Source organism: Candoia aspera, chromosome 10, assembly GCF_035149785.1.
Source record: "Candoia aspera isolate rCanAsp1 chromosome 10, rCanAsp1.hap2, whole genome shotgun sequence".
Lineage (NCBI taxonomy): Eukaryota > Metazoa > Chordata > Lepidosauria > Squamata > Boidae > Candoia > Candoia aspera.
The window spans coordinates 719,644-732,228 of NC_086162.1; the positions used below are offsets into that span (position 1 = coordinate 719,644).

At 47.9% G+C, this 12,585-nt stretch overlaps 1 protein-coding gene across 3 annotated transcripts in view; it reads left to right on the top strand.

Moving 5' to 3' along the window:
• MTF1 (metal regulatory transcription factor 1) overlaps window positions 1-11,831 on the top strand; it is a 30,018-nt gene extending 18,187 nt beyond the window's left edge. The window contains exons 7-11 of one of the 3 annotated variants that reach the window (XM_063311699.1): window positions 4,903-4,980; window positions 5,257-5,359; window positions 5,875-6,407; window positions 6,555-6,618; window positions 7,260-11,831. In XM_063311699.1, the coding sequence (XP_063167769.1) occupies window positions 4,903-4,980; window positions 5,257-5,359; window positions 5,875-6,407; window positions 6,555-6,618; window positions 7,260-7,690 (1,209 nt within the window). In that variant the 3' untranslated portion in view covers window positions 7,691-11,831. The remainder of the gene's footprint in view (window positions 1-4,902; window positions 4,981-5,256; window positions 5,360-5,874; window positions 6,408-6,554; window positions 6,619-7,259) is intronic. The other 2 variants (XM_063311700.1, XM_063311701.1) reach the window with 2 other exon arrangements.
• The last annotated feature ends 754 nt before the right edge of the window (window positions 11,832-12,585 follow it).

The window sequence follows — 12,585 nt, forward strand, 5'->3', positions numbered from 1 at the left end:
TTAAGAGATGCCTAGAGCGCTGGTGGAGGAAGACAAAGACCGAATCTGACTGAACACAAGCTAGAGCTGCAATTAAGGCCTACCTTGTGGCCGTAAGAGCAGCAAAACGTCAGTATTTCTCCGCTCTTACTGCATCCTCAGAATGTCGCCCGGCTGCCCTGTTTAAGATCACCCAATCCCGTTTGGGGAAAGGGGGTCAGAACTCCATCTACAGGGCCGTGCTGAGTTTTTGAGCATCTTCAGGATAAAATCACTCAGATCTGTTCTAAATTGGACTCTAAGCGTGAGGCAGAGTCTGGGGAGAGTCTGGGCTTACCCTGTTATCTGGGAGCAGTTTGATCCTGTTGGGCCCGAGGAAGTGGACAGGATCCTCTGGACTGTAAATGCCACTACCTGTCAACTAGATCCATGTCCCTCCTGGCTAGTGAAAGCAGCCCGTGAGGTGACATGTGGTTGGGTCCAGGCAATGGTTAATGCATTCTTAAGAGAGGGAGTGTTTCCAGCAGCCTTTAAGGAGGCGCTGGTGCACCCCCTCCTCAAAAAGCCATTGCTGGGCCCTACTGTTTCGGACAATTTTCGTCCAGTCTCCCACCTCATCTTTCTGGGGAAGGGGGTTGACAAAGTGGTGGCGCTGCAGCTCCAGAGGATCCTGGAGGAAGCGGATTATCTAGACCCCTTTCAGTCAGGATTCAGGCCCGGATATGGGACGGAAACTGCATTTGTCGCACTTATGGATGACCTCTGGCAGGAGCGGGATGGAGGCAGTCCATCCATCCTGGCTCTTCTTGACCTCTTAGCGGCTTTCAATACCATCAACCATGGTATCCTTTTGGGGCGGCTCAGGGAGTTGTGGGTGGGCAGCGTAGTCTTGCGCTGGATCACCTTCTTCCTCCAGGGCCGGTCCCAATCGGTGATAGGGAGTGAGAGGTCCAACCCTCAGCCCCTCCTTTGTGGGGTGCTGCAGGGTTCGGTACTCTCTCCGCTCCTTTTTAACATCTACATGAAACCTCTGGACGAGATCATCCGTCACCATGGGATGAGGTATCATCAGTACACTGATGATATTCAATTATACATCTCCGTCCTGGGTGAAATAAGTGATGCTGTGACCGTCCCTTCCAGGTGCCTGGAGGCTGTGGGGGTCTGGACGGGGAACAACAGGCTTCAGCTGAACCCTGGTAAGACGGAGTTGCTGTGGGTGGAGGGCTCCTTGGTATCTGGGAATTTAACATCTTTGGTTCTGGATGGGGTTGCACTTCCCCGGATGGACTGGGTGTGGAACTTGGGGGTCCTACTGGACTCATGACTCCTGCTCGAAGAGCAGGTGGCAGTCGTGGCCAGGAGGGCCTTTGCAGAACTTCATGTTGTGCGCTACTTACGCCCTTTCCTGAACTGGGCGGCCCTTCACAGTCACTCACGCCCCGGTCATCTCCCATATAGACTACTGTAATGCGCTCTACATGGGGCTACCCTTGAAGAGTATCCGGAAGCTACAGCTGGTCCAAAATGCGGCCGCATGAGCAGTTCTTGAAGCCACTAGATCGGCACATATTACACCACTGCTTCGCAAGCTGCATTGGGTGCCGGTTTGCTTCTGGGTCCAATTCAAGGTGTTAGTTATTACCTTTAAAGCCCTACATGACATGGGAACAGGGTACCTGAGGGACCGCCTCATCCCCATTACATCTACCCGTCCCATCCAATCATGCAGAGAGGGCATGTTATGGACCCCATCTGTAAGAGAGTTCCATCTGGCGGGGTCCAGGAAGTGGGCCTTCTCTGCAGTGGCTCCTGCCCTCTGGAACATCCTTCCCCCAGGGATAAGGAAGATTCCATCTCTTGTGGCCTTCTGAAAACAACTGAAGACCTGGTTTTGCCACCTCGCTTGGGGCAGGAGTGGGAGTAATCACTCCTGGAGATAGTTAGCGCCCTAAATGGCTTCTTAGATATATGTGAGTGATTTTCCAACTAGCCTTCTCATCTGGATATCATATTGTATTTATTTGTATATTATATTTGTATTTATATTTTTATGGTATTTTAATGTTTTATCCTGGTTGTAAACCGCCCAGGTTGTAAACCCTTTGGGGGGAGATGGGCGGTGGCAAAAGTTGATAAACAAACAAACAAATAAATATTCACTTCCCCAAGCAACATATCTTTAATGTCATTGAAAGCATCATTTCTTTTAACCATAAATTCATTAAACAACCAAGGGGACATCCCAAACGCTACTCCCTCTTCAGTGCTGAACCATTTGCTGAGCGTTCCATTTCTCATGTGCATTCACTTCCACCATATACTGTCCATGTTGCCCATAGTCTGCAACCAGCCTTCAACTCCATATTTGTGCAGAATGTTCCATTATTCAAGATTATTCACTTAACCATATACAGTAGCAAATCATACACTTCCAGTGACCTGCTGAAGACCAAAAATCTGGTCTGTACATCAGACCTAGCATAAAGCTGCACTTCCCAAATGTTGCACATTGTCACCTTTCACACTCTTTCCATGAGAAATCTGCTGACCTGTTCCTAGGCATACCTAACAAACTAATCCCCCTGTGGTTTCTCCATTCACTCTTGCTACTTTTCTCTTTGTGTATGTGAATAATAATGGTGTCCTTCCAATCATCAGGCACAGGTATAACCTTCACACACACATTAGAAAATTGCATAACTATTTCATAAACAAACTGCAGCCATATTTTAACATTTCTTCAGGTATATACTAACAACATCTGTCATGTACAATTTCTCAGAATGCTCAGTGTTTAATTTTTCCTTTTCATCCATTTTTTTCTTGGACATTAACATTTAGCATTTATTTTAATTCCATTTTTTTATATATATCACTATAATTTCCATAGAAAACTCCAAAATAGGACTTCCAGCATACCCTGTTTCATCCCAAATAATTTCATCACTTTTATTTTTAATTTCATTCACTCTGCTCCTTGTTTATCCTTTTTCACCCATTTTCAAAATACGTTTTTTATTTACATCAAAATCATTCTGCATTTTTCTGCTTGTTTAATTTTAACCATTACTTGGTCTTTTTGACTACATTCTTTGTAACTCTTTCTCTCGAGTCATTATACAGTATCTTTTTCTCATCCTCGGTTTTTGTAATTCTCTTAGATGCTGCTTTTCCCTTCATCGACAGCCACTTTCTCATCATCATTCCACTGAACATCCTTATCTGTACTTCCTGTTTGTGTGAATTCACACCCTTTGGTGGCCCTCCTGAATATAATTCTTTTCAATTCTGTTCCAAGCAGTTTCAGCATCTTTTCCTTACATCTGTGACTTTTCACGTATAAGATCCCAGAATTGCATCAGGCAGCGTTAGATACTAGATTATCTGTAATGAAGCTCCAGTTCCATAAGCATGCTCCTAAAAATACTGCAGAACTGAAGTAAAATGTGTGCAACTAAAGCTAGAATGAGGGCTTGGGGTAGATAAGAGATGATTTAATGTATGCCACCCAGAGTCTCACTGGTGAGATGGGCAGCTATATAAATTCGATAAATAAGTAAGAATAAAATGGTAGAAGTAAAGACTCAGTGGCAGCCCGTGTGGGGTAGTGATCAAAGGCAGTGGTCCAGGAGCAGGGAAACTGGACTTCTAGTCCTGCCTTGGGCCTGGAAGCCAACTGGGTGACTTTGGGCCAGTCATGTGACTTTTAGGCAGAACAAAACAAAATATGCTTTCAAAAAAGCAACTATATGTGACTGTAATATGGGAAAGGAGTTTAATTTTTCTATTTTCTACCAACCCTTGTTTTAACTTTTCAATTGTTTTTAATGCAGAAAATAGGTACTTTGGAAGCAACTTGCTTTGTAGGGCTTATTTAGAACTAAAGGAGTTCAAGGGTATCAATATTGTGGTCATTTATTCCTCATTTTGGGAAGATATATTCAGGCTAACAATTTGCTTTATGATAATAAAATAGAAAATCTTCCAAGAATCCAATGGCAACTTAAACAAATGTAGTCTGATTTTAGCCCTTAATCTGCAACAATAAGTGTTTTTGTTGAAGCAAATGGACCAGACTTCTCTTCTGAAAATATTAGAATGACAAGTGACATAATCAAGTTTATTAATATTTCAAAGAGAGTGTAAACCTAAATTTTCAAGGAGGGATAGAAGGAAGTGGTGGGACACCCTTCCCATGTCTCCTTGGGATGTAGGTTAGGATTAGGGTTACCCAGACCTTCGGTGAGGGAGACTGCTCACTTCATTGCATTTGCCATCTTTTATCTTTCGTTTTTAAGTTTTATTGTAATTTCATTGGACCTGGGTAGCATACAAATTCAAATAAATATTTTAATTTCTTTGATTGTTGTGAGCTGTCCAGAGTCGTTTGGAATTGGGCGGCTTACAAGTTTAATAAATAATAATTTTATTTATTTATAGTCTGGAATTCATGCTGGCAAAAGACAAGGAAATCAAAGCCCTCCTACTTTGACTTGCTGGTCTTCTCTCTTTCCCTGGCTTTTTATTTTGCTTTGTCCTCTCTAAAGCCGCTGGCTCTTTCCTTGGAGTTGGGCGATTCACAGCAGCACCAATGGCGAGTTCATCACTCATGCAATTTTCTGTAGCTCTCTCCTGCTGCAGACTCTTTCTCATAATCCCTTGTGCTTTGCTAAAGCCAGAAAAATCTTTGCTCACTGCTGATTACTGCCTATTCTGAAGTCGAGGTCTGATGCTATTGGAAAGGGTAGCATCCTAGGTGGAGCCACACTTGTGGCTGTAAACCTGGGTTTAGGGAGATTTGGCCTTCTAGACCACTGGCTGTGTTGGATGTGATTGACGAGAATGGGGCGGGGGCACCAGCTCCCCTGCTCTGTTCCAGATGCTCCGTTGCTTAATTTGGGCTCCTCTCCTCCTCTGCAGGATACAAACCACTCACTCTGCCTGAGTGACTTGAGCCTTATGTCCACAGATTCAGAACTGCGGGATAATTCAGACCCAGTAAGCATCTCTTGCCTTTGGTTACGATAGCACTGCGGAGGGTGTCAGGTGTATAAATAGCCTCTTGCCACTTCTTTGAAGGAGGACCTGTGTTCTCAGTCAATGATACGTGTTTATCATGCTGCAGAAAGCAAGCCGGCTTATTTGGTTTCTCCAACAAAGTACCTGAATAGCCTGCTCTGTAGTGGTCCTGTCTGGGCCTAGAGCCAGCACTGGTACCAAGCTCAGGCACCAGTCGCTGATTTGGGGTGCCTTACTACTCCCTCCTTTCTGTAGGCACATGGGCAAGACCTGAGTACAATCTCACCAGCAAGCATCTTCGAGTCCATGTTCCAGAGCCTGGAGCCTCCATCAAATCAGGAAGATTCTCAGCACACAGGTACAGGTTCACTTGGCAACATCTCTTCTTACCAGATCTGGGCAAACTGCCCCAAGGCTCAGGAACTGGTGATTTTGACAGCCCCCTGGGGCCGGGCGTGGTTAGAATAAACTGTATCTAAGAACAGAAGGAGAGATTCCACGTGCTGGGTCTTCTGTTCTGTACATCACAATGCTCTGATGAAGAAAGATGTTCTCTGGGAGCATTGAGGAATCTTTGGGCTGGGCTGTCTTGAAGGAAAATGTTGCCACAGGCCGACTCGTGGGGGATGTGTCCATGGCCTGCCTTACCAGAGCAGTGTATGTGGCATGTCCTCTTGAGGCCAGGAGGAAGCAGGCCAAAGTTTAAGAGAGGGGCACCCTCTCCATGCAGCCGGGTCAGCAGCTTTCCGGCTGCAGGTGCCCCTGGTTCCATCAGGAGGAACCCCCTAGGGCAGGCCCCAGGCTATAGCGGGATTTGATGGGCAGTCCTTTGTGGTCTTCCAGAATTTTCTCACTGTGCTCCTTGTCTGGCAGATGCCTTGATTGGAGACTTTGGTGGTGATACAGAGCCAGCCCCAGCAGCCCAGCCACCTCCAGGAGAGGCTGCGCCCGTATCCCTGCCGCTTGTTCTTCAGCTTGGCATCTCTGAGCCTTCCCTGCCAGCACTGCCTCCCGTCTCCACTGGTGCTCAGCAAGCAGCTTATGGAACCCCTGCCTGTCTCCTGCAGCCTCCAGAAGTGCCTCCTCCTAACAGCACCCTTTTGGCAGCCAGTCCCCAGGGCTTCCTGCGCCACTTTCAGACACCTGCGCAGCCCATGGGGACTGGGCTTTCTGGGGTCTCAGAGGCCGCCTCTGGACCAGCAGCTGCAGGTGCCAGTGAGGTCCTGCCCAGCAGAGTTCAGACTGTGCCTGTGGGAGGGGGCCCTGCGCTGCCTAGCAGCCCCAGTGTCACCATTGCCCCCTCGCAAAACACAGCCATTCTTCAGTCCAGCATCATCATGGAGGAACAAAACCTCCAGTGGATTTTAAATGGTGCCACCAGGACACCGCAGAACCAAGAGCAAATGGTGAGTCCCAGAGCCTCGCAGGACGTGGAGGGGGGGGGGCTGTCTGGTCAGTTTTGTGCAGGATAACGTCTCCTGCAGCAGTCTTTGTAATACTGTGGGGAGCTGCAGCCTCCCTCCTTACAGGCTTGACCCCCCTTTCTTCCCAAGCCACAGGCTCCTGTCTTAGAGAAGGTCTTCTTCACAACTGCTCTCCCTGTGTCTGGTAGTGCAGGTAAGCCACATCTCCTGAACTCCCCACATCCACATGCCTCATGGGCCACTGACCCCCAGAAGGGCTTGCTGCTGAGAGCGGCAGGGAGGCTGAGGGTGGGAATCTGCCCAGCGTGCTTTGGCCATGCGTTTTAGAACTCCCTATGTCTCCTTTCTGAGGGAAGCCCATTTCCCTTTTGTATTTGGTAGATGGGTGTCCTTCTTACTAATGCAGGGGGGGGGGCAGCAGTATACTATGAAAGAGGGAGGGGGTGGGGACCTGTGGGTCTTCACTAAGGAGGGCAGCAAAACGGAAGGGGGGCTAGAGAGGATTTTTATTTCCCTGAGCAGGAAATGGATGCTGGATGATGCTTCTCCCCCCTCAAACCCCGCTTGAGGTCAGTCTCTGCCCCAGGAAGGCCTGCAGAGCTCAGGCTGCAGCCTGGGATGTTTCTGACTTCAGCCGCGGTCCCCAGCTTGCAAGGCTACCTAGAGGGGAAGCAATGCTGCTGGCTAGCAGCACTTGAGGGCATGGAAACGGGCCTGCTGCAAGAGGCTTTTCTCTGAGCATTGTCTCCTCTGTCTGTTGAGGACGGGCCATTCTCAGAGGGCTGGAAAGCGGCCAGGGCCCCTCCGTGGAGTGACGGCTTGCTTCCTCCCCAGGGAGTCCCATGCAGCAGATTGGCCTGAGCGTGCCCGTGATCATCATCAAGCAGGAAGAGGTGTGCCAGTGCCAGTGCGCCTGCCGAGGCACGAGCAGGGACAAAGCGGGCGGCAGAGACTGCCCCTCCCTTCTCCCGAAGACCTTGGGGGAGCCTCCAGCACCAGGGCCACGGGACTTCCCCAGCACGGTGGCCGGTGCGTCCACCACCACCACTGCTGCTAGCTGTTCCTCTGTGCTGCCTCCCGCTGGCCAGCAGAGCACCCTGGCAGGACGCCCGTCCAGCTCCCAGAACCCGTCCCTAAGTGCCATGGAGGCGTCTCGTTTTCTTTCCCTCCAGAGCCCTGAGATGGCCTCCCCTCTTATTCCCTTGGAGCCTCTCCTGCAGGGGGGGGAGGAGGGGCTTGCCTTGGGTGGCAGCTTCCCCAAGTGAAGCCCCGGAAAGCAGCAGAGACAAGCCGGCTACCAGGGGAGAGGAGCGTCGTGGGTTCCCTTCTCCCAAGAGGAGGAACAGCCGCCCCAGCTCTGCTCTCACTTGTCACTTTGGCTCACAGCAACGTGAGCGTGGGAATTGGTCACTTTGAAAGGATGGCGGGCAGGCAGGCAGCTCCTTGCTTTCGGGGGGCGTGGAGTGGAGTGGAGTCCTGGCCTGGGGTGGTTCAGGGTGAGTGTGCCCTGTAAGCCATGCAGGAAGGAAGTCGACGCTTGTGGGAAAACGGAGGCAGCACGGTGGGCTCTCCTAGCAGCAGTGGCACAGAAGAATGGAGATGCCCTCCCAAGGCCTTGTCTTTTGGCTAGCTGCAAAAACAAGTTTGTGCACATCATGATCAGACTTTGCACATGAGTACATGGGCTGCTGGCTCTTTCATCTTATGTGCTTGCCCTTCTTGGTAACCGAGTGCACTGCCGGGGTGTTTACATGAATTCAGGGGCTAAAAGGATTTGCACTGTTCAGCTTTATCAGAATGACTATCTCAGCACAGCAGCTTTTGCCTAGAAAAGGTTCCCCTTTAGATTGGCTGGCTTTGGCGGGTCCAGAGAGGTGCTCGGGGGTCTCAGTGTTGGTCCAGTGGAGACTTGGGAGCAGTCCAGCTTGTTCTGGCAAAGCAGACTCCTCCAGGGTCTGCGGAGCTTCCAAGTCAGGCCCTTACCCCCGCAGACAGCCAGGGTGCAGCCAGACAGCCCACCCACCCTTCAAAGGCTTCTTGGGAGCCACAGGCCCCACAGGGGGAAGGGTGCCTTTCCTCTCTCAACTTACTCAGGGTAAAATTCTAGCGTAGAATGCCTGGAAGGTTTGGGGAAGTTTCTTTTCTAAAGTTTTGTACATGTCCTTATTTTGTCACATCCACTGTGTTTGGATTTTCTAGCCAATCCTCTTTTGTTTCCAGGACGAACTCTCATAGCACAGTATGCCTGTCTAAAGCTTTTCCCAAGCTGAGAGGCAGGCGGGGTGGCCAAAAGGCAGAAATGGAGGAAACAGGGTTATTGTGGCTGTGACCTTGGCTGGCTGTCCACCCACCCTATGGAGTGGAGACAGCTGCAGGGGCCTTGCAAGGCCACCTCAACTGTTCTCGGTTTGCACCTGCTGTGCTACTGCTGTAGGGGGACAGGCTGGCTGGTTGCTGTTCCACTGAACTCCCTCTGGGAGTATCTGCAGTCCACGGGCTTTTCTCATCCTCCTCTTCCTCTTCAGTTAAACGTAGACCAGAATCTCTTCAATCTCCCCACGTGCCTGTGAGGCTTGTGTAGCTAAGGTGTTTCTGGTTGAGTATGGAGAGCTCCTATACTGGGCAGTTGGGGTGGAGTTTTAAACTAGCATGCCTCTGCAATGGATTTTGATAACCCGTGTTGTAAGAACATCCCCTTTGCTTGATTCTGCCTTCTGGAATGGTGCCCCCTGGGACTTTGGGAGCCAGCTGGTCTTGCTTGCCCAGCCTGCTTTGTGGATGGGCCTAGGATTGAACGACTTAATTGTGCCAAGACTCCAGGGCATGGAGAGTGCCTGCGGACCTCATCTCAGCTATGTATTGAGGATATGAGAGAGTAACTAGAGCAGGGGAAGTGGACAATTTCTGGGGTGTGGACTTCATCTCCCAGAATTCTCAGCAATGATTTTGCTGGCTGGGGAATTCTGAAAATTGAAGTTCACGCACCTGGAAATGACTAAGTTTAGGAAAACTTGCTCTACGGTGTCTACAATGTTTGCTGGCAGTTGCTCCTGCTATTCAAATTTAGGGAAGGAATATAGTTCACTGGGACTGATCCAGTTACACTTACTTGCTGGCCTCTAAAATGCACTTTAGTTCTCTTTCAGCTGATGGCTACGATGTCATTTGTAAATAACTGTTCACAGTCCTTGGGTATTTTCATCCTTTTTGCTCTGAGTGAAAAAGTATGTGGTGTGCAAGAAAGCACTTAACTTCAGTGCAATACATGTAGCTAGAAGTGTCCACAAGCACTCTGTGAGTGTGGTTATGTGTGTACATGCGCATGCATGTGCACAAGTGTGTTTATGTGGGATTGATGGAACGGGTGGAAAGCCATCACGCTGCCCTTTTCTGACTTATGCCTCCTTGAGCAAATGTCCAGTCTATGCAAAACCTCCATCAGTAGCCTGAGCTGAATGGACTTGAGTCAGATCAGCACCTTCCCACAGTAGTTTTGGTCACTGCTTGGATACCATCCCAGCTCTGCCCTGTTCCTTGCGAGGGAGGGAAGAAACAGGCTGCTCTCCCCGGCCCTGAAGCGGTTCCGGAGACCGGGGCCCCTGTTCTTCATGTGCCCCACTGCTGCCTGCCTTACTTCCCAGCAAGCAATTATCTCCCAGAAGCAGCAGAACCAGACAGATGGCAGCAGTGAAAAAGGACTGCCCATTGCCTCCGGCACCTTCTCTGGGAGCGGTTAACTTCATAGACACCACCGGTTCCAAAATTTCAAGGTACCAACAAGAGACGAGCTGTCCTTAAGAAACTGGGTCACAGAAGAGGCAGCAGGAACACTATTGGCTAGCTCAGCTCTCCTCTATTGAAGCACAGGAGATCCTCTTTGGAGCACCTGCTGGCCTGGGAAGTAAATGCCGCTCTGATGTCGTACACTTTGCATTTGCTTTAACCGTCTAGAAGTAGCATCTCCTTTTTTTAATCAATGTTTCCTGTTGCTGAGGGCTGGTTTTTCAACTTCTGCACTGTTTATTGTTTCTAAGCTTTGGAGTCTGTTCTGCACTGAAAAATGCCAAGGAAACTGGATATATTTATGTAAGGTGTGTGTGTGTGTGTGTGTGTGTATGTGTGAAAGTGGGTGGAAATGGTATGTTATCTACACTGTGTTTTTAATAGTGTGCACGCTGGCCAAACCCAGTTTCTATGCAGTGGACACTTTCAAGTAAATGCAGTTTATATTTTTCTAATCACTTGGGTGTTTTAGCTTTTCTTCCCATATACAGTCTTCATCAGTAAAGCCCAGGGAAGAGGAATTGTTGTTGCTGTTCTTATTTTGCAATCTGTTAATTGAATTTTTTTTTTTTGTTGTTCTGCAGTGTTATTTCTTTCCGAATACTAAGATACTAGCTTAGATTATATGGGGAAACAACAAGCTACCATTCTATCTAGCCACAGTCAGGATTTGGGAGTGGAGCTAGATGTGGGACCCTATCCAATAATCAGAGAACAGTCTAAGCCTCTCTTCCAACTTTGGACTAGTCTAAGGAAACAGGTATTTTCCATTGCTCTGGCCATGAAAGCTTCAGGTGCACCTTTTCCTGTTGGGCAGAAAAATGTCAGCAAGTGCAAGATGGAGAGAAAACCCTTCAGTTGGGGAGAGTTGGTTTCCTGCTTTTCCCACGAAGGATGATTGCTTGATTGCTCCACAGAGCAGGGAAGGTGGAGACCCCAAAGGTTCTCAGATAATTTTTGAAAGTGCCTTCCTGGGTCCCCTTCACAGTGTGGACTGTGATCTGAACCTCTGGCTTCCTTCATGATCACACTCTGGCCAGGTTTGCATGGCAGGCTTAGCCAGGTTATTAAAGACCTAACCACTGCATTGCACAACTGCTAAACATTGGCTGGTCAGTCATGGTTGGAAGTTGACCAGCCCATTGTGTTAGTTTATGATTTGAGGTGGTCTGCAAACTCAGAATATTGGGTGAATTCAGAGATTAGGGTGGGCGTGTTGTGGGGACCCTGCCATGGTGTTTCTCTGGCTAAACTCCACAGCCTCACAGGACTTGGTGGGGTTGATTTAAAGTTACCAGTTTCTCTCAGGAGTACCTATGTTGTGTTTAAGCACATTTAGTTTAACTTTGAAACCTGGGATCAAATGTCTGTGCATTGAGTGATGTGAAGATGCTCACTACAGGTACAGTACTTCCAAAGGAAGAGCTCTCCAAAACACCAGAAGAATAAACGAAGTTGTATTTTTGAAGAATGTAAAATGTGAAATAGGGTTTGCTTACCTGCTCCATTTTGTATAAAATTAATATTGTACTTTGAAATATCTGCAAGGAATTGGAAAATAATTTTTTAATTGAAGGCAATATTAGTACCAATGAAATACAATTAAATGCTTATTTAAATGTGGTGCCTATGGAAGACTTCTTTCTCAAATAAATGAGTTACTGGGGAGAAGATACATGCCAGAGAGGCCTGTATCTCCACAGTCAGTGCAGACAGGAGCAGCTGTGGCTGGGTCCCCATGCCATTTGCTTAGGTGGCAGAGAGAATGCTGAGCCATTCTGAGGGCCTCCAGTCATGAAAGGGGGAAAGGTTGACGCTGGAAATGAGGAAGGGAGTTGGCCTGAGAAACAGCTAAAGCTGGAACACCTCTGTCTCTACTTGGACAGAGGTAAGCCACAGGGAATCTTCCTGATTCTTTCCCATGTGCCCCCTCCAGCATGCAGCATTATTTTCATGCCCAGTTTTAAAAAAAAAAATTACGTTTATTTGTTGCGCAAGATGAAACACACTAAAAGTTGGGAACTGAATACAGTGCATCAGTGCTATTAGATTTACAGGTACCAATTGTGTGAGTACATCTTTAATGTTAACATCCTACTGGCATGTTGCAATGAAAATATGAATATAAAACTGGAGGGGAGAAAACTCTGCATTTCAGTTTTCATGAAATGGAACTGGTAATTCCCCCCCCCTTTATTCTGTATTCCAATACATAATTAAAAGCTTATAATACTATAAAACATTTCATATATATTTTCTGATCAAAACCTGTCTCTGTTAAACTTTAAATGTACTTGGTTAATGGAATTCAAATCATTAAAAAGGAGAAACTATAGGAGATAAACAACTGATTATTGATTATGTGCCATTAAATCAT